The sequence below is a fragment of the Rhopalosiphum maidis genome, chromosome 2 (genome assembly GCF_003676215.2).
Source record: "Rhopalosiphum maidis isolate BTI-1 chromosome 2, ASM367621v3, whole genome shotgun sequence".
Lineage (NCBI taxonomy): Eukaryota > Metazoa > Arthropoda > Insecta > Hemiptera > Aphididae > Rhopalosiphum > Rhopalosiphum maidis.
The window spans coordinates 92,862,361-92,888,836 of NC_040878.1; the positions used below are offsets into that span (position 1 = coordinate 92,862,361).

General features: G+C 34.3%; 11 protein-coding genes across 11 annotated transcripts; 6 read left to right on the forward strand and 5 right to left on the reverse strand.

Moving 5' to 3' along the window:
• Positions 1–545: 545 nt before the first annotated feature.
• On the reverse strand, positions 546–1,270 carry LOC113554610 (histone H1A, sperm-like). The gene has a single exon (XM_026958527.1). The coding sequence runs from the start codon at positions 1,236–1,238 to the stop codon at positions 609–611; it is 630 nt and encodes a 209-aa protein (XP_026814328.1). The 5' UTR covers positions 1,239–1,270; the 3' UTR covers positions 546–608.
• A 3,646-nt stretch (positions 1,271–4,916) lies between these two features.
• Positions 4,917–5,341, forward strand: LOC113554615 (histone H4). Its single transcript, XM_026958532.2, has one exon. It carries the CDS (start codon positions 4,980–4,982, stop codon positions 5,289–5,291), a length of 312 nt encoding a protein of 103 aa, XP_026814333.1. The 5' UTR covers positions 4,917–4,979; the 3' UTR covers positions 5,292–5,341.
• A 1,050-nt stretch (positions 5,342–6,391) lies between these two features.
• Positions 6,392–6,846, reverse strand: LOC113554619 (histone H2A-like). Its single transcript, XM_026958535.1, has one exon. It carries the CDS (start codon positions 6,802–6,804, stop codon positions 6,427–6,429), a length of 378 nt encoding a protein of 125 aa, XP_026814336.1. The 5' UTR covers positions 6,805–6,846; the 3' UTR covers positions 6,392–6,426.
• A 334-nt stretch (positions 6,847–7,180) lies between these two features.
• On the forward strand, positions 7,181–7,641 carry LOC113554612 (histone H2B). Its single transcript, XM_026958529.1, has one exon. The coding sequence runs from the start codon at positions 7,218–7,220 to the stop codon at positions 7,596–7,598; it is 381 nt and encodes a 126-aa protein (XP_026814330.1). The 5' UTR covers positions 7,181–7,217; the 3' UTR covers positions 7,599–7,641.
• Positions 7,642–15,675: 8,034 nt separating this feature from the next.
• On the reverse strand, positions 15,676–16,136 carry LOC113554613 (histone H2B). The gene has a single exon (XM_026958530.1). The coding sequence runs from the start codon at positions 16,097–16,099 to the stop codon at positions 15,719–15,721; it is 381 nt and encodes a 126-aa protein (XP_026814331.1). The 5' UTR covers positions 16,100–16,136; the 3' UTR covers positions 15,676–15,718.
• A 334-nt stretch (positions 16,137–16,470) lies between these two features.
• On the forward strand, positions 16,471–16,925 carry LOC113554620 (histone H2A-like). Its single transcript, XM_026958536.1, has one exon. It carries the CDS (start codon positions 16,513–16,515, stop codon positions 16,888–16,890), a length of 378 nt encoding a protein of 125 aa, XP_026814337.1. The 5' UTR covers positions 16,471–16,512; the 3' UTR covers positions 16,891–16,925.
• A 1,050-nt stretch (positions 16,926–17,975) lies between these two features.
• On the reverse strand, positions 17,976–18,400 carry LOC113554616 (histone H4). Its single transcript, XM_026958533.2, has one exon. It carries the CDS (start codon positions 18,335–18,337, stop codon positions 18,026–18,028), a length of 312 nt encoding a protein of 103 aa, XP_026814334.1. The 5' UTR covers positions 18,338–18,400; the 3' UTR covers positions 17,976–18,025.
• A 200-nt stretch (positions 18,401–18,600) lies between these two features.
• Positions 18,601–19,265, forward strand: LOC114253654 (histone H3). Its single transcript, XM_028188604.1, has one exon. The coding sequence runs from the start codon at positions 18,627–18,629 to the stop codon at positions 19,035–19,037; it is 411 nt and encodes a 136-aa protein (XP_028044405.1). The 5' UTR covers positions 18,601–18,626; the 3' UTR covers positions 19,038–19,265.
• A 2,780-nt stretch (positions 19,266–22,045) lies between these two features.
• Positions 22,046–22,771, forward strand: LOC113554609 (histone H1A, sperm-like). Its single transcript, XM_026958525.1, has one exon. The coding sequence runs from the start codon at positions 22,079–22,081 to the stop codon at positions 22,706–22,708; it is 630 nt and encodes a 209-aa protein (XP_026814326.1). The 5' UTR covers positions 22,046–22,078; the 3' UTR covers positions 22,709–22,771.
• A 2,054-nt stretch (positions 22,772–24,825) lies between these two features.
• Positions 24,826–25,181, reverse strand: LOC114253647 (histone H4). Its single transcript, XM_028188593.1, has one exon. The coding sequence runs from the start codon at positions 25,135–25,137 to the stop codon at positions 24,826–24,828; it is 312 nt and encodes a 103-aa protein (XP_028044394.1). The 5' UTR covers positions 25,138–25,181.
• On the forward strand, positions 25,136–25,820 carry LOC114253648 (histone H3-like). Its single transcript, XM_028188594.1, has 2 exons — positions 25,136–25,183; positions 25,332–25,820. The coding sequence occupies exons 1-2, from the start codon at positions 25,136–25,138 to the stop codon at positions 25,818–25,820; spliced, it is 537 nt and encodes a 178-aa protein (XP_028044395.1).
• Positions 25,821–26,476: the final 656 nt, after the last annotated feature.

Genomic DNA, 26,476 nt, shown 5'->3' on the forward strand with positions numbered 1-26,476 from the left:
CATATGACACATGATGCGATATAAACTTTTCTAATTAAAAAGTGATTTCTAAATCACTAAGCAGTAAATCTATTAGTAAAAAACAAAAAAAAAAAAAAAAAAAAACACGCAATAAGAATGAGTTAAAATAAATTATATGTGATACACTTATTAACATTTAACGCACTAAGTTTGTTATTAAAATATAATCAGTACACGATGTCATATTGTGCGGCGACTACTGTTGGTACAAAATATGGTAGAGCCAACAAAGGTTCAAGTTTGTGGTAGGCACTATACACAAATAATATTACGCCGTTATAATATTGTATTGTGAGTAAATATCAATACGTATAAATTATAATAATCATCAACAGATTGACGAGTGTTGATCCGAAGAGCATATCATCGCGACGAAAGTATAATAACTGGAGTATTCAAAGCGGAGGGGGACGTGATCCTCCGGTACGATAGAAGTAAATCGAAAAAATCCTAACCAACGAGAAGTGGGTATTTTTTAAATACGCAAGTCACGAAAGTGATTTTTTTAGGTGTATCAGAAAAAATTTGTGGTCCTGAGAAGGACCGTTTTAAGGGTGCGCGACGCGTGAGAAGTGATCGTTCAAAGTTTACTTCTTCTTGGGAGCTGCTGTTTTTTTCGTTGGAGTCTTCTTCGCTTTTGGCTTTACAGCGCCCGCAGGTTTTTTCGGCTTGGCCGGAGATTTCTTCGGTTTGGCAGCCTTAGGTTTAGCGGCGACGGCCTTTTTGACTTTTTTAGCTGCCGGTTCGCCGGAAGCGGGCTTCACCTTCTTAGCAGAAGTCGACTTCCTCTTTACGGCACCGGGGGCTTTGACTTTTTTAACGACCGGCTTCTTTTTGGCCGCAGCTACCTTCTTCGGTTTTACCTCGGCAACCGGCAGTTTGAAATGTCCAGAAGCGCCGGTGCCCTTGGTCTGAACAACAGTGCCGTTGGCGACGGCGGCTTTCAAAAACTTCCTGATGAACGGCGCCAACTTGGCGGGATCGACTTTGTAGTTGGCAGCCAAGTACTTTTTGATAGCCGGCAAAGAAGAACCTTTCTTCTCCTTGAGTTCCTTGATGGCAGACGTGACCATCACGGAAGTGGTCGGATGAGACGCAGCGGCGGGCTGCTTCTTAGTCTTAGCAGCAGCAGCGGCCTTCTTCTTGGCCGGAGACTTTTTCGCAGCTGGCGATGCAGCCACTGGTGCCGGAGCGGCCAGAACGACGGTTTCTGTCATAGTAGAGCTGATGTCGAACGTAGTAAAGCAACTCGAAATCTTACAGTCGAATATAACATTGAACGACGGAACGGTTAGAAAATATATATACTGTACCGTACCGACTAGTAAACCGTTGTGATTCGCGCCATCGACACGGTTACGGTTGTGCAAACATTTTTCACGATTACTCAGCAAGAAACAGTTGTACGACTCTGGTTTTAAACTTTCCAGAAAGCCAACTAAATTTCAAAAGATCCTATATATCTAAATCGACGCTATCCGGTATCAAAAAACCACCACGGATCGTTATTCCCACGATCCCAACCGGGTTTTCGTAGACCATGTTCGATGGTGTACCGTATGACCGAAACCAATTTAAAACGTTCAAAAACTTCTTAGACACATTCTATACGAGTTTACCAAGACACGAGCGTTTGTAGATTGCAAATCGACCAATTTGCCGATGAACGGTGGCTTTTCAAAATCAAGGATTTTAGGTTACTGTTACGGCACGTTGTCATTCACGTTTCTACCATTGAAGTGTTTACGTTGCAGACTTTACCTATGAATCTAATATTAATCGTATTCACCTTAAATATTTTTTTAAATAATCATAGTATTTCACCGTTTAGGGATTTTGGTCGAAACTCCATTATAAATAAACACAATTTAATTTATTTTCTCATCATCCGTGGTATCGTATCTGATACATTGTAGTGGGCCAATCGACAGTCGTTGTGCAGTGATGGTGTAGCCGTGGGCTTAATAAAATAAGATTTTGCAAACAATTTTAAAGTGCTTATTTATTGATATTATTCTAAGTGTTTTAATAAGAAAATTAGATTAAGCCGTAGATACTGTTTCGTGATGTCAACCGACGTGTCATTATAAAGTTTGCACGCGTCGTAAACCGACGTCGCACCTTACACCATACACAATTATATTTTTCTGTTATTCATTAGCATTTGACGTGTTGTTGTCGAACCTTGATGATGATATACTGTTTTTATATAAATAGAGTATTTTATTACTTATTATCTATGAAGACAAGAATTGATAGTAGCCGAAACTACCGGAGAACCTAAGATACCATCTAAAGCGGGCAAATATCAAATAACGTAACATTTCAATAGTTGTACTAATTAATACGGGGTGATTTTTTTTATCATAAAACACTCATTATTTCAAAAAGTATTCATGTTTTTGAAAACATTTTTTTACATAGTTTTAAGTTGTTTAAAAAAACAACGTTTTTATTAAAAAATTATATTTTTAAATATTTTTTATCCTTATATTATTTTAAGTTTTTTACTTTTTTGAATGACGACATAGAGTTTTAATTTCATATTCCAAAGCAGAATAGTTTTCTGAGTATTTTGATACATACAAATCAAATGTAGGGCGAGTAGTTTATGAGTTATAAGTATTTAAAGTTTAGACTGCGCCGCCCGACAAAGCTTTAAATACGTATAACTCATAAATTACTCGCACAAAATTCGAATTTTATAAAAATTTAAAAGTACTCAGACAATTATTCTGCTTTGGAATATGAAATTAAAACTATGTTGTCATTAAAAAAAAATAAAAAACTTAAAAATAATATAATTGTTTAATAAAAGCGTTGTTTTTTTAATAACTTGGAACTATGTAAAAAAATGTTTTCAAAAACATGAATACTTTTTGAAATAACGAATGTTTTATGATAAAAGAATCACCATGTATAGTATAAGAACTGAAGGATTTCCTATAAACGATAGTATAGTTTGGTGTAATTCAGCTAAAGCTTACAATAATACTATTGCGATAATACGCAGTGATAAGAAGTTAATATTAATTAAAATGTTATATTGATTATTGTAGTGCAATATTTGGCAATCTAATTCGTGGCTGGCCTAATTTAATGATTTTAAACACGTTTTGTAAATATTCGTTCATATTTGCTTGTTGTGGGTAAGGGGTCTGGTGTGCCTTGCTTTCTGGACTGTTTTGATGAGTTGCTGGTTGAAGCGTGTAAATTCTAAAAACAATGCGACTCTTTAAATTGAATTCCATTCGTAAATTCTGATTTTAAAATATTATTACGATGTGATGGTAAACATACAAATATTTTTTTTGATACACTGTAATGTGTGCACATTAAACATACATACAATGTATGTAACACAGAGCGTATTTTATGGAAACGGGACATTTTTGCGGAGTATAACTTAGGTATGTCAGATAGGTATTGTAAACGGAATAAAAACCTGTAGAAAGAAAAACAGTTATCGAAATAAAATATTACGTGTCCTTCATATTATGTTAACGACACTTTAAGAACTTTAAATGTTATTGATGTGTACGGTTTTTAATTTTTAATTTAACGTAGGTATCGACTAATCGAATTATTGTATTATATATTTACACTTTTTAATCATAAAGTAACTGTTGAAGTAGGTAATTAATTTTTTGTATAAGGTAGGAACAAAATGAATGTCCACAGGGTAGGACTTTAAAAAATAGGTATCTTTTAATAATTATATTTTAAGTGGATAAATAACAACAAAAGTACTACCTCTATACAATACATACATAATAATGTATTTGTAATTCAATATTATAAGCGGTACGGTAAGCATTTAAAACATTTTTATTCAAATAAATTTTCATATGGTTGTGTGTAAAGTGTAATATTGTATTCTGTGGATTTTCTCTACAGTTCCCCAAAAGGTTATATACATTATAATATTTAATTATTATCGACAGGCTTAATTAAACGTTTATTAAAAAATATATAAATAATTAAAACAATTTTTTTACGGTTGTTTATAGTAGATAATAATTTTGTTTATCTAACACACACGTTAAAGTCGTACCTATAGTATAAATCTTAATGTGTGATGGAGACAAGTACAACACTACACAGTTATTGTCGATTTGTTATGGCCTACTATGTTGTAAAAAATCAGTGTTAAAGGTCACGGTAAAGGGCGGTTATGCATAATAAAAGCGAAATACGAAATGTGTGATGGCCCTGAAAAGGGCCGTTTTAATGGAATGGTGGTGTATTGAACTAAAGATTAGGCGCGTTCTCCGCGGATACGACGGGCAAGTTGGATATCCTTTGGCATGATCGTGACGCGTTTGGCGTGGATGGCGCACAAGTTGGTGTCTTCGAAAAGACCGACCAAATAGGCCTCGCTGGCTTCCTGCAACGCCATGACGGCGGAGCTCTGGAAACGCAAGTCGGTCTTGAAGTCCTGGGCGATTTCACGCACCAGACGTTGGAACGGCAATTTGCGGATCAACAGCTCCGTGCTCTTCTGGTAACGACGGATTTCACGGAGAGCGACTGTTCCCGGACGGTAACGATGGGGTTTCTTCACTCCTCCGGTGGCGGGTGCGCTCTTACGGGCGGCTTTGGTGGCCAACTGCTTCCTGGGAGCCTTACCTCCGGTAGATTTGCGGGCTGTCTGCTTGGTACGGGCCATTGTTGAATTCGTTTGTGTACGATTAGACGAACTGTAAAATACTGATGGTTCTCTGAAACCAAACACACTAGTATTTATATAAAAACGGATTCGTTTCTACCGTTATCATTGGTCGACGCGTTGTCGATAATCGGTAAGTGGGAGAAAACAAATGTAGCGTTTCGATTGGCCGTTAGTGCTCCGTGAAACGCATAAATACATTGAAATTTGTTAATCGAGCATCAGTCAACGTTCAGCGTTCGTCGCAGCAGTTTGTCGAGTAATCAGCTAGAAACTACATAAAATCAACATGACCGGACGCGGTAAAGGAGGAAAAGGTCTTGGAAAAGGAGGAGCCAAACGTCATCGTAAAGTGCTCCGCGATAACATCCAGGGAATCACCAAGCCCGCCATTCGTCGGTTAGCTCGTCGTGGTGGAGTAAAACGTATCTCCGGTTTGATATACGAAGAAACCCGTGGAGTGTTGAAAGTGTTCCTGGAAAACGTAATCCGTGATGCCGTGACATACACCGAGCACGCCAAGAGGAAGACCGTCACCGCCATGGACGTCGTGTACGCCCTCAAACGCCAAGGTCGTACCCTGTACGGTTTTGGAGGTTAATACGTCTCATTTGCGATTTGCATACATTGTTAAAAAAAAACACTATTAAAAAGGCCCTTTTCAGGGCCACTACTTTTTTTACATAACTCCACTGCCCCCGCAGTAGTGTACTGTGTCCAATATTTCTATTTGTTTTGTTCTAGTTCATATCAAATTATTTTTGTGTTGGTGGAGTAATAAGTTTTATGTGTGTAATTAGATTTGAAACACAATAGTAACACTGTTCTTTATAAGTGTGTATAAACTCAAATATAAAAACAATACGAAATTGATTTCTGTGTAAACCAAATTGGTGTTTACCACGAATGCTCGCGGGTAGGTTAAAAGTTAATATAGAAATCACTGGAATAATATTTATCACATATTGATATGGATTGAGACTAAAAAAATTTGCGGAAGGTATTTTTTCAATCTAATTGATAATGGTAATTTTATAGTAGTTTTGATGTAATACACTACTTTGTTACAGCTAATAGACAGATCCACTTTGTTGATGTCATAAGAATATTATAATATGTTATGTACGGACCTAACTTTTACTAAGTGAGCTCTTACTATGTCGGGATTCCCGAAGGAGAAAATAAACCTTCCTTCATTAAGGCTGCAAATGACTATCATATCACTCTATCTATCTATCACTATCAATGTTTTTTTTTTCGTGTTACGTCATAATTTTGTATTTAAATTATTTGATACATTTTTCTGACACAAGGAGATTTACGTTTTAGTCTATTATGATCCCTGAACACTTTATCAATCGACATAACTTACAATATTAAGACATATATTAAATACCAATTATATCGTAATATTTATTTATTTTTGTAGATTGTTAATGGGTACGCACACACAGAATGTATGTGAGTCATGCTCATTGATCTGGACTTTAATATGATAACTAAGCGCAGATAAACCTGACGACACAATAACAAGTATATATGACTACAGTATTTATTTTTACAACTTGTCACGATGATGAAGTTAGAAGTATATTCTGTACCAAGATAAAATTTAGCTCAACAGCGTTAGTGTAATTTAAAAAAGGAGAAGACTTACGCTACATTGAATATGATAAATTTGTGGCCCTGAAAAGGGCCGTTTTATTAGAAGATTAGGTGTTGCTTGCTAAGTGTGATTAGACTTTTTTCTCGGTTTTTTTGGGTAAGAGAACAGCTTGGATGTTGGGCAACACACCACCTTGTGCGATGGTAACTCCGGACAACAATTTGTTCAATTCTTCGTCGTTCCTGATTGCCAATTGCAAATGTCTGGGGATGATACGAGATTTCTTGTTGTCACGGGCAGCGTTACCGGCCAATTCCAACACTTCGGCTGCCAAATATTCCATAACGGCGGCCAGGTATACCGGTGCACCGGCTCCGACGCGCTCGGCGTAATTTCCTTTTCTCAACAAACGATGGATACGACCGACGGGGAACTGGAGTCCGGCACGGGACGACCGGGTCTTGGATTTACCTCCCTTCGATTTGCCTGCTTTGCCTCTTCCGCTCATGATTGTGTGTGTGCTTGACTGCTTTGTTAACGATTCGAACACTGAATGATGATTAAACCCATCGGTAGGGGCCATTATATAGCCAAAATTTAGAAAACAGTGCTGCGATTGGACAGTTTGAAACGTCATGACGATATTGCTTGACTTTGTTTGATATGCAACTACTACTAAACGATGTTGTTTTCCATCATCATTCTAATAATGTTTTCTCTTGGAAAAGCTACTATTTTTATCAGACACGTAACCGCTGTAAATCCTGTTTGTTCTGTTTTATCTATTAGAATTTGGCCAATGCCTGTTTGACGTGTCTCCTTGGGTTACTAATATATACCGTCGCTTCGTGTATTCCGACATCATTCGAGTTTGAATTATTTCACCGTCAACGACCACAATTCACAGAAAAATTATCAGCCATGGCTCCAGGAGGTAAATCCGCGGGAAAGGCGATGAAAAAATCGTCCGGCAAGGCACAAAAGAACATCGCCAAATCTGACAAGAAACGCAAGCCCAAGAGGAAAGAATCATACGCCATCTACATCTACAAAGTATTGAAACAAGTACATCCCGACACCGGTGTTTCCTCTAAGGCAATGAGCATTATGAACAGTTTTGTCAACGATTTGTTCGAGCGTATTGCCGCCGAGTCCAGTCGTCTGGCTCACTACAACAAGCGATCGACCATCACCAGTCGGGAGATTCAAACCGCCGTCCGACTCTTGTTGCCCGGTGAATTGGCCAAGCACGCCGTCAGTGAAGGAACAAAAGCCGTAACCAAGTACACTAGTTCCAAATAATTGACTTATATTATAACACTCTCTTTAAAAAGGCCCTTTTTAGGGCCACCAATTTTTCTATGATATACCACTGTTATAATCGATGATTATTTTTAAAATTTAAAAATTGAAATAATACTTTTTTTGTCGCGTACAAACCTCCTGTGAATAATTATAACAAAAATAATTTTATCCCGGTTAAAAACATTTGTTGAACAGTGAACACATAATTATCATCATAATACTTAACTTTATCCATGGGTGACTTACATATTTTAAAGTGCATCGACGCACTTGAACCACCGCATACATCTTGATTGAGCTTCCTATACCAAGCTTGCCCTAATTCAAATCTATATCCGTATAGATCCAAAGGTGGAAAACAGTGTATAATTGCCAATGTCCTTTTTTTTCAAAATCTGTTGATAAAGAGGTAGGAATCTGTACTTTTATTTCCGTATTCAAGGAGCTTGTCTTTATGAGATTGACTAATATTAGTGGGAGACCATATTTTTCTAGTATAGACATTAAAGGTTCACGATGAATGCAGTAGTAGACCTTTTTAAAATCAATAAATATCATGTGCACTTCTTTATTAAATTCCCTCATCTTTTGTAGTATTTGTCTTACTATGAATATTTGGTCAATCGTCGATCTATTTTTCCTAAATCCTACCTGGTAGTCTCCCAGTAATTTCTCTGCCTATGGTCTCACTCTGTCTAAAATACAGTTTGACAATATCTTATACGTGACATTAAGTAGGGCTATGTCTCTGTAATTACACAATTTTCTATCCCCGTTCTTGTAATTAGAACAAATAATTTTTCCAATCTTCGAGAATCACCTCCTTTACCCAAATCTCCTTCACCAACAAATATATGTACTCAGTTAGTTCATTTCCCATGTTTTTAACAGTTATTAGTAATTGAACAAAAAGCTTTGCAGTCGATTTTTGGCCCTTGCATAGATAGCAATACAGGAGAGTGGAGAATCAGACATAATGTGGAGATCAGTGAGCTATATCCAAAGTCAAAAATAGTCGACGATATAAGGAAGAGGCGACTCTTATGGGCTGGCCACGCATGAAGAAAAGAAAGAGCCCTTATTACAAGGTACTATGTGGCTCTCCAGAAAGCATAAAATCAGTTGATAGGTCAAGGTCGAGGTAGGAAGACTAAGTGTCAAAAGATGTGGAACAAGTTGAACCAGATACTTTTTGGCGAGTCATAGCGGAGGATATAAAGAAATGGCATAGCATATGATTATCAGTTTAGTCTTAAAGGTCGTTAACTACGGAGAAGAAGAAAAATAGTATGATTATAAATTTATTTATGGGTAAGTTTAACCAGTCGTGACCCATAGGTTGGGAAACACTGCTGTATAGCACTCTTTAAATAAATACATATTATATTTATTTAAAATTGTTTTGATATGTATTTTTTCAGAAATTAAATTAATACAATTTTTCATGATAAACCTATAATTTATGTTAAAAATAATTACTTATAATATTACAGGAAGAAAAATATTTAAATCTCCCTGAAAGTATAAAAATATTTAACTTGTGAATGAAATGTTTATAGTTTCTGGTAAATGCAATATTAAAAATAAATATTCTTTTTAAATAAAAACAACTAGTTATAAATTTAAACGAATAATATAAACTCACATAACACAATAATAATTTTTTGGGTATATATTTCAAAAAATATATACCCTGAAAACTTTAATTTTTTATAAATAGTATAAAACTCGCATTAATAATAACTGGATTATTTTATTTTATTGTAGTTTGAGTGTTCTGTATAATAATAATACCTAATTGTAATAGGTTAACGACGAAACATAATAATGAACTATAAAATATTATGTATAAACAAATCTTAATTTATTTATTAAATGCCTTACCTCTAGAAAAATATCTGGGAATGCTCAGGTAATTTCCTGTTCTTAACATTATTATTGTTTAAAGTGTATTCTGATTAAATGAGTGAATTTCCGCATAATGTATCGATTGACTTTTAAAGTTAATTTTGCGCGTACACTATTAAAAAATATGTCTGAAATTCCTACAACAAAAAAAGCAAAAGTAGCTCAATACCTTTTATAATTCCCTAATGAAACTTTTAAGAATGATGGACATGTGTTACTTTGTGTAGCTTGTGGACAATCTGTATCTTGTTTGCAACGTTTTCTAATAACTCAGCATATAAATACATTAAAACATAAAGAAAATTAATTGAGAAAAAATAAATCCTCTTCAGCATCTTTGATTAGTAAGTCAACTTTGAATACCGATTTATGTCAAACATTAATCAAGGCTGACATACCACTAACTAAATTAAAAAATCCAACTTTTAAAATGTTCTTGGAAAAGTACACTGGACAAGCTATTCCTGAAGAAAGCTAATAATAATAATAGCTAATAAGCTTATAAAAATCAGTATAAAAGATATTTTGTTCAAAGATATTTTTGTTTAAAGATATTTTTATCAAAGACGTTATTTCGAAGATATTTTGACCGGTCACCATTTTGAATATTATAAACATGTGATATGTTATTCTTTGTATAGATGATGGTGGACTATTAAATTACTTGTATGTAATGCAGTTTAGTAAGTAATTAAGAGTAAAGTTTCAGCATGTACTATATAATGCTATAAAGTTTAATATTAAAAAAAATTAAACAAAATAATTGATATATAATATATTTATGAACAAAATTTAAAATGAATACATAATTATTATGTAAAAATAATACACATATGCTTTTTTTGCATGTTTTAATTTATTTTGGTAAATCAATTAATTTTATTGATTATGTTTAATCTTATCAGTGTTTACAATTTCATTTTTATTTTAGTATTCAAATTAAAACGAAAAAATAAGTAACGTTTGAAAGTACAATAACATTTAACATTAATATTTTATAGCGTTTAAATATTTAAAAACGTAAATACGATATATATTTTTGTAAATTGACTGATTTAGAGTAATAATAATCTATAAATAGTAAATATATTATTAATCAATAATCATATGTTATTTTTACGTTGAAAACTCGTGTACCAAACTACATAAAATATTCTCTTTATGAGAAAATTTTAAAGAATGAATATTAAGTTTAATTATTAAACTATTATGTGTTATTAATTAAACTTTTAAGTTTTTTCGCTATGGCCTTTAACTTAAATGGATGCTAATATAGTAATGTATACATATAAATACGTATGCGAGTGATTTAAATCAAACATTAACTATTGCAAAAATTGAAGACATCTCAATTGACTTTAGAAAGGTTTCAGTTGAAGTAAACCGTACGTTCTTATTTCTTATCGTTGTGAAATACGTTTTATATTCAACTAATAAACTATCATGTGTTATTAATCAAATATTTTGATTTTTCACTATGACCTAAGTATAGTTTTAATGCGTCCTAATGTATACGTATAAATATGTAAGTGATTGATTTAATTTAAAAATTAATTATCGCAGAAAATAAAGATGATCTTCAAATCAATTCAAAACATTTAAATAAAGGTCAAGTTAAAATAAACCGTAAGTTCTTAGATTTCCTGTAATATTATAAGTAATTATTTTTAACATAAATTATAGGTTTATCATGAAAAATTGTATTAATTTAATTTCTGAAAAAATACATATCAAAACAATTTTAAATAAATATAATATGTATTTATTTAAAGAGTGCTATACAGCAGTGTTTCCCAACCTATGGGTCACGACTGGTTAAACTTACCCATAAATAAATTTATAATCATACTATTTTTCTTCTTCTCCGTAGTTAACGACCTTTAAGACTAAACTGATAATCATATGCTATGCCATTTCTTTATATCCTCCGCTATGACTCGCCAAAAAGTATCTGGTTCAACTTGTTCCACATCTTTTGACACTTAGTCTTCCTACCTCGACCTTGACCTATCAACTGATTTTATGCTTTCTGGAGAGCCACATAGTACCTTGTAATAAGGGCTCTTTCTTTTCTTCATGCGTGGCCAGCCCATAAGAGTCGCCTCTTCCTTATATCGTCGACTATTTTTGACTTTGGATATAGCTCACTGATCTCCACATTATGTCTGATTCTCCACTCTCCTGTATTGCTATCTATGCAAGGGCCAAAAATCGACTGCAAAGCTTTTTGTTCAATTACTAATAACTGTTAAAAACATGGGAAATGAACTAACTGAGTACATATATTTGTTGGTGAAGGAGATTTGGGTAAAGGAGGTGATTCTCGAAGATTGGAAAAATTATTTGTTCTAATTACAAGAACGGGGATAGAAAATTGTGTAATTACAGAGACATAGCCCTACTTAATGTCACGTATAAGATATTGTCAAACTGTATTTTAGACAGAGTGAGACCATAGGCAGAGAAATTACTGGGAGACTACCAGGTAGGATTTAGGAAAAATAGATCGACGATTGACCAAATATTCATAGTAAGACAAATACTACAAAAGATGAGGGAATTTAATAAAGAAGTGCACATGATATTTATTGATTTTAAAAAGGTCTACTACTGCATTCATCGTGAACCTTTAATGTCTATACTAGAAAAATATGGTCTCCCACTAATATTAGTCAATCTCATAAAGACAAGCTCCTTGAATACGGAAATAAAAGTACAGATTCCTACCTCTTTATCAACAGATTTTGAAAAAAAAGGACATTGGCAATTATACACTGTTTTCCACCTTTGGATCTATACGGATATAGATTTGAATTAGGGCAAGCTTGGTATAGGAAGCTCAATCAAGATGTATGCGGTGGTTCAAGTGCGTCGATGCACTTTAAAATATGTAAGTCACCCATGGATAAAGTTAACACATTCGAGACGGTCCGTCATAATCTAAAAGTTACGTTTGAGACGCGTAACGTATCTGGCGCGTTACAATATTTTACTTATAAAAGACGAATCACGCGTCTCGCGCGTTGTGTCTACTATCGAATTTTAAAAATCGATATAAAATCATATACTCACACCATTGTTTTCATACGACAATCAATCGATAAGTAATATCGTAAAGATTTTTTATATAAAAAGAATAAATTATTTGCTCCACGTGGAGCGTCTCTGGAATTTGATTCGAATCGCCTATTGGCTGTTAATAATAGTTGTTTTCAATTAATAATTTTATCAAAATAATATTTTTCATTTTCTTGGGCTGTCGTGTGTCGGCTTGACGGAGTTTGTTGACGGAGTTTGTTCCTAAATGGTAATACTATTTTATTTATATAATTTTATGTGTATAGACACGCATATTACGTATTATACGTCATAATATTGTCTTGTTATCGAATTATTTCTAAAATAAAATAGACGCTGTATACATTTGATTTTTATTCAGAGCGTGATTAGTAAATAATTTACGTTTAATATTTTATTATTTTTACACTGAAAAATGTCTAAAAAAATTAACGACCAAGACATAAGTCGTATGTTAGATGAATTTATGGATGATAGTGGATCTGATAGAGAAGATGATAATGTTGATAATAATAGTTCTGACGAGGACACGTGTGAAGCTGTTTATACGAATTTGTTACCGGTTGCATTTGAAAATGAATGTGCAAATCTTTTTGAAAATCTTGTTGAAATGGTTGACAATATTGATAATGATTTAACTGTTCCAATTACTGATAATAGAAGGCAAAATATGAATGAAGTACCAATAGAAAATATTGAGAGTAATTATGACAATATAGCTGAGGAATGGGGTTTTGATGACACCATAGACGAAATTCAACATGAAAATTTTATACAAAATCATGATAATAATGAACCTTTTTTAACAAATAGAGATATAGAAAGACGTTCAATTGAAAGTACAGAACCTGTTATATGTGAATGGGAAAGAGTAAATCCTGAACCTCAACCTCACGTATTTACGTCAATGTCAGGTGTCTCAGATGAAGTACTTGGTAAATCAACTGAAATAGAGTTTTTTAGTATTTTTTTCCCAGATAATTTAATTAAATTAATAAAAAAAGAAACTAATAGGTATGCATACTCGATTATTCGATCTCTTCGACGAAAAAATATGCTGAAACAAAATTCTATTTGGCATAAATGGAAACCAGTTAATATTTCTGAAATATATAGTTTTTTTTCAATCATTCTTCATATGTCTATAATACCAAAACCACATATCAAAGACTTTTGGTCGAAGAATGCATTTATTCATAGCACATTTGCGTCAAAGCTAATGACTAGAGATCGTTTCTCATCGATTTTTTCAATGTTGCATTTGAATAATAATGCAAATTATATTTCAAGAGGTAAAGAAAATCATGACAGTTTATTTAAAATCCGTCCTTATATTGATTTAATCAATAAAAAAACAGTTGAGTCATATCAACCTGGTCAAAATTTGACTATTGACGAAGGTATGTGTCCATTTAGAGGTCGTATACATTTCAGAGTTTATATGAAAAATAAACCACATAAATACGGTATGAAATTATATATTCTATCAGATCCTCTTACAGGATATACTTTAAAATTTGAAATTTATTCTGGTAAAAATCAAAAAGATAATTCGATAATTGCTTTGTTTGATAGACTTTTAGAAGAGTATTATTATAAAGGTCACACTGTGTACATGGATAGATTTTATACAAGCCCAGCACTTCTAAATGCTCTTTGGAAAAAAAATACAAATGGTGTAGGTACGGTTATGTCTAACCGTAAAGGACTACCTAAAGAAGTAGTAAAGGAAAAATTACAAAAAGGTGAAATGACATATTCGAAACAAGGTCCTTTGGTATGTATCAAATGGAGAGATACAAGAGACGTGTTGATGTTATCAACAGCTCATTCAGCAGATATGAAACAAGTCTCAGTTAGATCTAAAACTGGTGAACTTCTTAAGTTTAAACCTAATTCTATTATTGACTACAATATAAACAAAACAGGTGTTGATCACGGAGATCAAATGGTTTCATATTATCCATTTCAGAGAAAAAGTTTAAAATGGTGGAAAAAAATGTTCTTTCATTTATTTATGGTAACAGTTGTAAATAGTTACATATTGAAGAACAGAGTAAACCAACACAAAAAAATAACATTAAGGACATTTATAATTAATTTGGGCTTACAACTGGCAGAAAAAAGTGGCTATAATCAAGACAACTATAATGATACGGTTACAAATCGGCTGTCAGGACGACATTTTATTGCACGTATACCATCAACAGCATCAAAGCAAAATCCAAGAAGAGTCTGTAAAGTTTGTGCCGATAAAATAAAATATATAAGTGGCAAAAGAGGAAGAAAAGAAACTTCGTTTTATTGCAAACAGTGTGATACACCGTTATGTATTGAGGATTGTTTTGAAAAATATCACACTATAAATAATTATTGGTTGTAAATTAAAATCATTATTAGTATTAACACATTTTATATAGGAATTTTCAGTAATTTTATTATTTTTTTTTAACTTGTTTTATACTACACATGAATCCTGAAGTAGTATGAATATTAAGATTATTTTTTATAAATTTGTTTTTATATTTAAGTTTTTTGGTAATAACTAAATTATGTTATTTATTTTGAATTTATGAATAAAGAAAAATGTTATTTTTGAAGTTTTATATTAAAAAAAAATCGGTCGACTTTTTTTTTTTGTCATTTTTGATCGTGTTTTGACCGGTAAGAAAAATATGAAGTATTTAAGTTATGAAAATTATTTTTTTTTTTTTTAAAACTACAACATTTTTACTATATTATAGTGAAAAAACCATAAAAGTTTATTAAAATGCGAAAGCATAATAATTGTACGAAAATTGGTAAAAACTGTTCGTCTCCAGGGGAAAAAAGGAGCGAAAATGTTCCGTCTCCATTGTACATAGTTGTATCACGCGCCTCGCGCGTGATTCGTCTCGAATGTGTTAAGTATTATGATGATAATTATGTGTTCACTGTTCAACAAATGTTTTTAACCGGGATAAAATTATTTTTGTTATAATTATTCACAGGAGGTTTGTACGCGACAAAAAAAGTATTATTTCAATTTTTAAATTTTAAAAATAATCATCGATTATAACAGTGGTATATCATAGAAAAATTGGTGGCCCTAAAAAGGGCCTTTTTAAAGAGAGTGTTATAATATAAGTCAATTATTTGGAACTAGTGTACTTGGTTACGGCTTTTGTTCCTTCACTGACGGCGTGCTTGGCCAATTCACCGGGCAACAAGAGTCGGACGGCGGTTTGAATCTCCCGACTGGTGATGGTCGATCGCTTGTTGTAGTGAGCCAGACGACTGGACTCGGCGGCAATACGCTCGAACAAATCGTTGACAAAACTGTTCATAATGCTCATTGCCTTAGAGGAAACACCGGTGTCGGGATGTACTTGTTTCAATACTTTGTAGATGTAGATGGCGTATGATTCTTTCCTCTTGGGCTTGCGTTTCTTGTCAGATTTGGCGATGTTCTTTTGTGCCTTGCCGGACGATTTTTTCATCGCCTTTCCCGCGGATTTACCTCCTGGAGCCATGGCTGATAATTTTTCTGTGAATTGTGGTCGTTGACGGTGAAATAATTCAAACTCGAATGATGTCGGAATACACGAAGCGACGGTATATATTAGTAACCCAAGGAGACACGTCAAACAGGCATTGGCCAAATTCTAATAGATAAAACAGAACAAACAGGATTTACAGCGGTTACGTGTCTGATAAAAATAGTAGCTTTTCCAAGAGAAAACATTATTAGAATGATGATGGAAAACAACATCGTTTAGTAGTAGTTGCATATCAAACAAAGTCAAGCAATATCGTCATGACGTTTCAAACTGTCCAATCGCAGCACTGTTTTCTAAATTTTGGCTATATAATGGCCCCTACCGATGGGTTTAATCATCATTCAGTGTTCGAATCGTTAACAAAGCAGTCAAGCACACACACAATCATGAGCGGAAGAGGCAAAGCAGGCAAATCGAAGGGAGGTAAATCCAAGACCCGGTCGTCCCGTGCCGGACTCCAGTTCCCCGTCGGTCGTATCCATCGTTTGTTGAGAAAAGGAAATTACGCCGAGCGCGTCGGAGCCGGTGCACCGGTATACCTGGCCGCCGTTATGGAATATTTGGCAGCCGAAGTGTTGGAATTGGCCGGTAACGCTGCCCGTGACAACAAGAAATCTCGTATCATCCCCAGACATTTGCAATTGGCAATCAGGAACGACGAAGAATTGAACAAATTGTTGTCCGGAGTTACCATCGCACAAGGTGGTGTGTTGCCCAACATCCAAGCTGTTCTCTTACCCAAAAAAACCGAGAAAAAAGTCTAATCACACTTAGCAAGCAACACCTAATCTTCTAATAAAACGGCCCTTTTCAGGGCCACAAATTTATCATATTCAATGTAGCGTAAGTCTTCTCCTTTTTTAAATTACACTAACGCTGTTGAGCTAAATTTTATCTTGGTACAGAATATACTTCTAACTTCATCATCGTGACAAGTTGTAAAAATAAATACTGTAGTCATATATACTTGTTATTGTGTCGTCAGGTTTATCTGCGCTTAGTTATCATATTAAAGTCCAGATCAATGAGCATGACTCACATACATTCTGTGTGTGCGTACCCATTAACAATCTACAAAAATAAATAAATATTACGATATAATTGGTATTTAATATATGTCTTAATATTGTAAGTTATGTCGATTGATAAAGTGTTCAGGGATCATAATAGACTAAAACGTAAATCTCCTTGTGTCAGAAAAATGTATCAAATAATTTAAATACAAAATTATGACGTAACACGAAAAAAAAAACATTGATAGTGATAGATAGATAGAGTGATATGATAGTCATTTGCAGCCTTAATGAAGGAAGGTTTATTTTCTCCTTCGGGAATCCCGACATAGTAAGAGCTCACTTAGTAAAAGTTAGGTCCGTACATAACATATTATAATATTCTTATGACATCAACAAAGTGGATCTGTCTATTAGCTGTAACAAAGTAGTGTATTACATCAAAACTACTATAAAATTACCATTATCAATTAGATTGAAAAAATACCTTCCGCAAATTTTTTTAGTCTCAATCCATATCAATATGTGATAAATATTATTCCAGTGATTTCTATATTAACTTTTAACCTACCCGCGAGCATTCGTGGTAAACACCAATTTGGTTTACACAGAAATCAATTTCGTATTGTTTTTATATTTGAGTTTATACACACTTATAAAGAACAGTGTTACTATTGTGTTTCAAATCTAATTACACACATAAAACTTATTACTCCACCAACACAAAAATAATTTGATATGAACTAGAACAAAACAAATAGAAATATTGGACACAGTACACTACTGCGGGGGCAGTGGAGTTATGTAAAAAAAGTAGTGGCCCTGAAAAGGGCCTTTTTAATAGTGTTTTTTTTTAACAATGTATGCAAATCGCAAATGAGACGTATTAACCTCCAAAACCGTACAGGGTACGACCTTGGCGTTTGAGGGCGTACACGACGTCCATGGCGGTGACGGTCTTCCTCTTGGCGTGCTCGGTGTATGTCACGGCATCACGGATTACGTTTTCCAGGAACACTTTCAACACTCCACGGGTTTCTTCGTATATCAAACCGGAGATACGTTTTACTCCACCACGACGAGCTAACCGACGAATGGCGGGCTTGGTGATTCCCTGGATGTTATCGCGGAGCACTTTACGATGACGTTTGGCTCCTCCTTTTCCAAGACCTTTTCCTCCTTTACCGCGTCCGGTCATGTTGATTTTATGTAGTTTCTAGCTGATTACTCGACAAACTGCTGCGACGAACGCTGAACGTTGACTGATGCTCGATTAACAAATTTCAATGTATTTATGCGTTTCACGGAGCACTAACGGCCAATCGAAACGCTACATTTGTTTTCTCCCACTTACCGATTATCGACAACGCGTCGACCAATGATAACGGTAGAAACGAATCCGTTTTTATATAAATACTAGTGTGTTTGGTTTCAGAGAACCATCAGTATTTTACAGTTCGTCTAATCGTACACAAACGAATTCAACAATGGCCCGTACCAAGCAGACAGCCCGCAAATCTACCGGAGGTAAGGCTCCCAGGAAGCAGTTGGCCACCAAAGCCGCCCGTAAGAGCGCACCCGCCACCGGAGGAGTGAAGAAACCCCATCGTTACCGTCCGGGAACAGTCGCTCTCCGTGAAATCCGTCGTTACCAGAAGAGCACGGAGCTGTTGATCCGCAAATTGCCGTTCCAACGTCTGGTGCGTGAAATCGCCCAGGACTTCAAGACCGACTTGCGTTTCCAGAGCTCCGCCGTCATGGCGTTGCAGGAAGCCAGCGAGGCCTATTTGGTCGGTCTTTTCGAAGACACCAACTTGTGCGCCATCCACGCCAAACGCGTCACGATCATGCCAAAGGATATCCAACTTGCCCGTCGTATCCGCGGAGAACGCGCCTAATCTTTAGTTCAATACACCACCATTCCATTAAAACGGCCCTTTTCAGGGCCATCACACATTTCGTATTTCGCTTTTATTATGCATAACCGCCCTTTACCGTGACCTTTAACACTGATTTTTTACAACATAGTAGGCCATAACAAATCGACAATAACTGTGTAGTGTTGTACTTGTCTCCATCACACATTAAGATTTATACTATAGGTACGACTTTAACGTGTGTGTTAGATAAACAAAATTATTATCTACTATAAACAACCGTAAAAAAATTGTTTTAATTATTTATATATTTTTTAATAAACGTTTAATTAAGCCTGTCGATAATAATTAAATATTATAATGTATATAACCTTTTGGGGAACTGTAGAGAAAATCCACAGAATACAATATTACACTTTACACACAACCATATGAAAATTTATTTGAATAAAAATGTTTTAAATGCTTACCGTACCGCTTATAATATTGAATTACAAATACATTATTATGTATGTATTGTATAGAGGTAGTACTTTTGTTGTTATTTATCCACTTAAAATATAATTATTAAAAGATACCTATTTTTTAAAGTCCTACCCTGTGGACATTCATTTTGTTCCTACCTTATACAAAAAATTAATTACCTACTTCAACAGTTACTTTATGATTAAAAAGTGTAAATATATAATACAATAATTCGATTAGTCGATACCTACGTTAAATTAAAAATTAAAAACCGTACACATCAATAACATTTAAAGTTCTTAAAGTGTCGTTAACATAATATGAAGGACACGTAATATTTTATTTCGATAACTGTTTTTCTTTCTACAGGTTTTTATTCCGTTTACAATACCTATCTGACATACCTAAGTTATACTCCGCAAAAATGTCCCGTTTCCATAAAATACGCTCTGTGTTACATACATTGTATGTATGTTTAATGTGCACACATTACAGTGTATCAAAAAAAATATTTGTATGTTTACCATCACATCGTAATAATATTTTAAAATCAGAATTTACGAATGGAATTCAATTTAAAGAGTCGCATTGTTTTTAGAATTTACACGCTTCAACCAGCAACTCATCAAAACAGTCCAGAAAGCAAGGCACACCAGACCCCTTACCCACAACAAGCAAATATGAACGAATATTTACAAAACGTGTTTAAAATCATTAAATTAGGCCAGCCACGAATTAGATTGCCAAATATTGCACTACAATAATCAATATAACATTTTAATTAATATTAACTTCTTATCACTGCGTATTATCGCAATAGTATTATTGTAAGCTTTAGCTGAATTACACCAAACTATACTATCGTTTATAGGAAATCCTTCAGTTCTTATACTATACATGGTGATTCTTTTATCATAAAACATTCGTTATTTCAAAAAGTATTCATGTTTTTGAAAACATTTTTTACATAGTTCCAAGTTATTAAAAAAACAACGCTTTTATTAAACAATTATATTATTTTTAAGTTTTTTATTTTTTTTTAATGACAACATAGTTTTAATTTCATATTCCAAAGCAGAATAATTGTCTGAGTACTTTTAAATTTTTATAAAATTCGAATTTTGTGCGAGTAATTTATGAGTTATACGTATTTAAAGCTTTGTCGGGCGGCGCAGTCTAAACTTTAAATACTTATAACTCATAAACTACTCGCCCTACATTTGATTTGTATGTATCAAAATACTCAGAAAACTATTCTGCTTTGGAATATGAAATTAAAACTCTATGTCGTCATTCAAAAAAGTAAAAAACTTAAAATAATATAAGGATAAAAAATATTTAAAAATATAATTTTTTAATAAAAACGTTGTTTTTTTAAACAACTTAAAACTATGTAAAAAAATGTTTTCAAAAACATGAATACTTTTTGAAATAATGAGTGTTTTATGATAAAAAAAATCACCCCGTATTAATTAGTACAACTATTGAAATGTTACGTTATTTGATATTTGCCCGCTTTAGATGGTATCTTAGGTTCTCCGGTAGTTTCGGCTACTATCAATTCTTGTCTTCATAGATAATAAGTAATAAAATACTCTATTTATATAAAAACAGTATATCATCATCAAGGTTCGACAACAACACGTCAAATGCTAATGAATAACAGAAAAATATAATTGTGTATGGTGTAAGGTGCGACGTCGGTTTACGACGCGTGCAAACTTTATAATGACACGTCGGTTGACATCACGAAACAGTATCTACGGCTTAATCTAATTTTCTTATTAAAACACTTAGAATAATATCAATAAATAAGCACTTTAAAATTGTTTGCAAAATCTTATTTTATTAAGCCCACGGCTACACCATCACTGCACAACGACTGTCGATTGGCCCACTACAATGTATCAGATACGATACCACGGATGATGAGAAAATAAATTAAATTGTGTTTATTTATAATGGAGTTTCGACCAAAATCCCTAAACGGTGAAATACTATGATTATTTAAAAAAAATATTTAAGGTGAATACGATTAATATTAGATTCATAGGTAAAGTCTGCAACGTAAACACTTCAATGGTAGAAACGTGAATGACAACGTGCCGTAACAGTAACCTAAAATCCTTGATTTTGAAAAGCCACCGTTCATCGGCAAATTGGTCGATTTGCAATCTACAAACGCTCGTGTCTTGGTAAACTCGTATAGAATGTGTCTAAGAAGTTTTTGAACGTTTTAAATTGGTTTCGGTCATACGGTACACCATCGAACATGGTCTACGAAAACCCGGTTGGGATCGTGGGAATAACGATCCGTGGTGGTTTTTTGATACCGGATAGCGTCGATTTAGATATATAGGATCTTTTGAAATTTAGTTGGCTTTCTGGAAAGTTTAAAACCAGAGTCGTACAACTGTTTCTTGCTGAGTAATCGTGAAAAATGTTTGCACAACCGTAACCGTGTCGATGGCGCGAATCACAACGGTTTACTAGTCGGTACGGTACAGTATATATATTTTCTAACCGTTCCGTCGTTCAATGTTATATTCGACTGTAAGATTTCGAGTTGCTTTACTACGTTCGACATCAGCTCTACTATGACAGAAACCGTCGTTCTGGCCGCTCCGGCACCAGTGGCTGCATCGCCAGCTGCGAAAAAGTCTCCGGCCAAGAAGAAGGCCGCTGCTGCTGCTAAGACTAAGAAGCAGCCCGCCGCTGCGTCTCATCCGACCACTTCCGTGATGGTCACGTCTGCCATCAAGGAACTCAAGGAGAAGAAAGGTTCTTCTTTGCCGGCTATCAAAAAGTACTTGGCTGCCAACTACAAAGTCGATCCCGCCAAGTTGGCGCCGTTCATCAGGAAGTTTTTGAAAGCCGCCGTCGCCAACGGCACTGTTGTTCAGACCAAGGGCACCGGCGCTTCTGGACATTTCAAACTGCCGGTTGCCGAGGTAAAACCGAAGAAGGTAGCTGCGGCCAAAAAGAAGCCGGTCGTTAAAAAAGTCAAAGCCCCCGGTGCCGTAAAGAGGAAGTCGACTTCTGCTAAGAAGGTGAAGCCCGCTTCCGGCGAACCGGCAGCTAAAAAAGTCAAAAAGGCCGTCGCCGCTAAACCTAAGGCTGCCAAACCGAAGAAATCTCCGGCCAAGCCGAAAAAACCTGCGGGCGCTGTAAAGCCAAAAGCGAAGAAGACTCCAACGAAAAAAACAGCAGCTCCCAAGAAGAAGTAAACTTTGAACGATCACTTCTCACGCGTCGCGCACCCTTAAAACGGTCCTTCTCAGGACCACAAATTTTTTCTGATACACCTAAAAAAATCACTTTCGTGACTTGCGTATTTAAAAAATACCCACTTCTCGTTGGTTAGGATTTTTTCGATTTACTTCTATCGTACCGGAGGATCACGTCCCCCTCCGCTTTGAATACTCCAGTTATTATACTTTCGTCGCGATGATATGCTCTTCGGATCAACACTCGTCAATCTGTTGATGATTATTATAATTTATACGTATTGATATTTACTCACAATACAATATTATAACGGCGTAATATTATTTGTGTATAGTGCCTACCACAAACTTGAACCTTTGTTGGCTCTACCATATTTTGTACCAACAGTAGTCGCCGCACAATATGACATCGTGTACTGATTATATTTTAATAACAAACTTAGTGCGTTAAATGTTAATAAGTGTATCACATATAATTTATTTTAACTCATTCTTATTGCGTGTTTTTTTTTTTTTTTTTTTTTGTTTTTTACTAATAGATTTACTGCTTAGTGATTTAGAAATCACTTTTTAATTAGAAAAGTTTATATCGCATCATGTGTCATATGATAAGAATAGTAGCGTAATTGTTTGGCGATTTCAGTTTTAAGGTTATAAAATTGTAGTTAAAATGTAAGTCATGCAGAGAGCACATGATGTAATGGTTTTTAAAATAAAAATCATATATTAACTTGGACATTGCGTTCTTTATTATTAATATAAAAATTATTAAGCAACAAACTTATAACACATATTTAGCGATTTTTAAATTTTCGAGCACTTTTCTCAATTGTTCATGAAAAAGTTTGAAAAATCAAATAAATAAAAAAATTACACAACCGATCTTATGAAAAACATACGAAAATAGTTGGATCTTTTAATTAGATATTATGTTTTTAAGCATCACTGACGAGATTAATAAATATAAAGCGAAAAGCTTTAAAATTATGTTACATACATCACTAATGTTTTCCGCATATATATTATCTAAAACGAAAGTATTCGTATACGAACAAAGTTGAGGAAACCAAAATCTACCGGGATTCACTTGAAATAATTATAAAATACATTATAATAAGAAATATATTATAGATTATGATTGATTTCATTTTTGACTTTAAGTACCTGCGTTTTTAGGTATGATTCCCAAGAAATAACATTCACAATTTACATACAACATATTGTAACAATAACAATAGATGAACGTGAACAATGAATAAAATAGATGTTTTTAATCATAATATTCTTTTATTTTTATTTGTGAAAATGAAATTTGATTTTAAACTGAAAATAGGTGTGTACAACATCAGCCAGCTAAAATATTTTAATATTAACCCAGCGTGTTATTAACAAATATTGGCACCTAGGTATCTATCTATTGCAATATTATTTTATATAAATATATTATTAATTAAATATTTTTAATGTAATTTTACATTAATACATGCTTATAGTTATATAATAAAAGAAAACGTGCTTAATAATTATTCTAAAAGGCGAAACAATATACCGATCAAAAATAGAGCTCGAAACTTGTTGCATTTGCGTGTTGGTAATTTTATTTTAAAAATTGAATAAAACGAATTTTTAAATATATTTTGAAGACTATTTTTTCCGGACAAAAAATACCTTTTAATCTTTTTTAAAATATATGTCGATCATTAAACAATGTTTAAAAAATATTCATTATTTTCCCAAAAATGTTTCTAAATTTATTTTAAAATTACTTTTTACTATATGGGTTATTATTATTGATATAATACGTTAAATTAAAAATGTTCAGTATGCAGCACGTTTATGGTATAAAAATATATTAGACCAACTTCCAATATTGTTCTAACTCAGTATTATAATAAATTTACATAATTCCTTTTCAACCGCGATACCCACAATAAGATTTTAAAAGGAATATTTTGACTAAAAATGTCTATTAAAAATATTTTATGTGAGAATACACCAATATTATTCAAAAAAATCTCAAGTATGAAAAAGTAACATTTATACACGATGTATTTCGATATAATAAATATGGTGGCCCTAAAAAAGGCCTTTTTAAAAAAGTTAAGTAAATTGAGTGATTAACCACCAAATCCGTACAATGTACGACCTTGGCGTTTCAGTGCGTAGACGACGTCCATGGCGGTAACGGTCTTCCTCTTTGCGTGTTCAGTATAAGTGACCGCATCACGGATTACATTTTCCAAAAAAACTTTTAACACTCCGCGGGTTTCTTCGTAGATCAATCCAGAAATACGCTTCACTCCTCCCCGACGAGCCAAACGACGGATTGCGGGCTTGGTGATTCCCTGGATGTTATCACGCAACACTTTGCGATGACGTTTGGCACCTCCTTTTCCAAGACCTTTTCCTCCTTTGCCGCGACCAGTCATGATAACCTATTGCTGTAGACGTATTAGTGGTTGTAACGAAGACGAGGTTTGTTGAGATAAATGGTAACTTACCGTTCGACAACGCGGTATTTATGCGATCGATCCACATACCCTACACCGAGGAATGCGCGAGACCACACCCCTCGGCCCAATCATACTACGTTAGCAACCCTCTGAAAATCGTATAAATAAAGGGTGTTTGTCTCACCGTGTTTCATTGTGTATACATTTCTTCTGAAGATAAGTCGTGGATTGATATCACCTATTTTACAATGGCCCGTACCAAGCAGACAGCCCGCAAGTCTACCGGAGGTAAGGCTCCCAGGAAGCAGTTGGCCACCAAAGCCGCCCGTAAGAGCGCACCCGCCACCGGAGGAGTGAAGAAACCCCATCGTTACCGTCCGGGAACAGTCGCTCTCCGTGAAATCCGTCGTTACCAGAAGAGCACGGAGCTGTTGATCCGCAAATTGCCGTTCCAACGTCTGGTGCGTGAAATCGCACAGGACTTCAAGACCGACTTGCGTTTCCAGAGCTCCGCCGTCATGGCGTTGCAGGAAGCCAGCGAGGCCTATTTGGTCGGTCTTTTCGAAGACACCAACTTGTGCGCCATCCACGCCAAACGCGTCACCATAATGCCAAAGGATATCCAACTGGCCCGTCGTATCCGCGGAGAACGTGCTTAAACTCAAATTTTTAACAAATAGTTCTTCTTAAACGGCCCTTTTCAGGGCCATCACTTTTTTTAGGAAAATCAAATTCTTTGCTAGTATATTATCGTTAATTTATTACTATTTAAATATTAAATAATATATTAATAATTTAATATTTATTAGAATAATGATACGGAAATGAAAATATTTTTTGGAGGATATTAAAATCGTATCTTCGTGGTGTCCCCTGGTTAATGCTAAGTGGTTCTTAAAAATATTGTAAGAAAATTACATAAAAACATATTTATCCGGGCGGAGTTTACATCTAAATAATTTTTACCTGAAAGAAACACGGACCTAATTGTAAACTCAATAGCCTTTTTAAACTTTTTTTTTCTGGGGCCGATTTTACAATCGCCCAAAATTAAAGAGCCGGACTTAAATGTAGTTGAGGCCGGAGCGGACCAGACTTCGGATTACGACGTGATAGTGCCGATCAGCATGCGTGTAATTGTTATTTATTTATATACCACTATTTGTAATTATATCATAATAATAGAATGTGTTATCGTATTCATTTAATTGGCAGAAAAAAGTCTATAAGCAATCTAAATTTGCCGATCTCCTGAATTTTGTACCAACCGACAAATCGTGAAAAAAAACGCCCGTTACGCTCTCGCATCCTAAAT

Bases quoted from the DNA above. Each gene is read 5' to 3' on its own strand.
- LOC113554610 (XM_026958527.1), bottom strand. From the start codon at position 1,238: ATGACAGAAACCGTCGTTCTGGCCGCTCCGGCACCAGTGGCTGCATCG.
- LOC113554615 (XM_026958532.2), top strand. From the start codon at position 4,980: ATGACCGGACGCGGTAAAGGAGGAAAAGGTCTTGGAAAAGGAGGAGCC.
- LOC113554619 (XM_026958535.1), bottom strand. From the start codon at position 6,804: ATGAGCGGAAGAGGCAAAGCAGGCAAATCGAAGGGAGGTAAATCCAAG.
- LOC113554612 (XM_026958529.1), top strand. From the start codon at position 7,218: ATGGCTCCAGGAGGTAAATCCGCGGGAAAGGCGATGAAAAAATCGTCC.
- LOC113554613 (XM_026958530.1), bottom strand. From the start codon at position 16,099: ATGGCTCCAGGAGGTAAATCCGCGGGAAAGGCGATGAAAAAATCGTCC.
- LOC113554620 (XM_026958536.1), top strand. From the start codon at position 16,513: ATGAGCGGAAGAGGCAAAGCAGGCAAATCGAAGGGAGGTAAATCCAAG.
- LOC113554616 (XM_026958533.2), bottom strand. From the start codon at position 18,337: ATGACCGGACGCGGTAAAGGAGGAAAAGGTCTTGGAAAAGGAGGAGCC.
- LOC114253654 (XM_028188604.1), top strand. From the start codon at position 18,627: ATGGCCCGTACCAAGCAGACAGCCCGCAAATCTACCGGAGGTAAGGCT.
- LOC113554609 (XM_026958525.1), top strand. From the start codon at position 22,079: ATGACAGAAACCGTCGTTCTGGCCGCTCCGGCACCAGTGGCTGCATCG.
- LOC114253648 (XM_028188594.1), top strand. From the start codon at position 25,136: ATGATAACCTATTGCTGTAGACGTATTAGTGGTTGTAACGAAGACGAG. The intron at 25,184-25,331 runs GTTTGTTGAGAT...GTATAAATAAAG, and splicing joins GTGGTTGTAACGAAGACGAG to GGTGTTTGTCTCACCGTGTT.
- LOC114253647 (XM_028188593.1), bottom strand. From the start codon at position 25,137: ATGACTGGTCGCGGCAAAGGAGGAAAAGGTCTTGGAAAAGGAGGTGCC.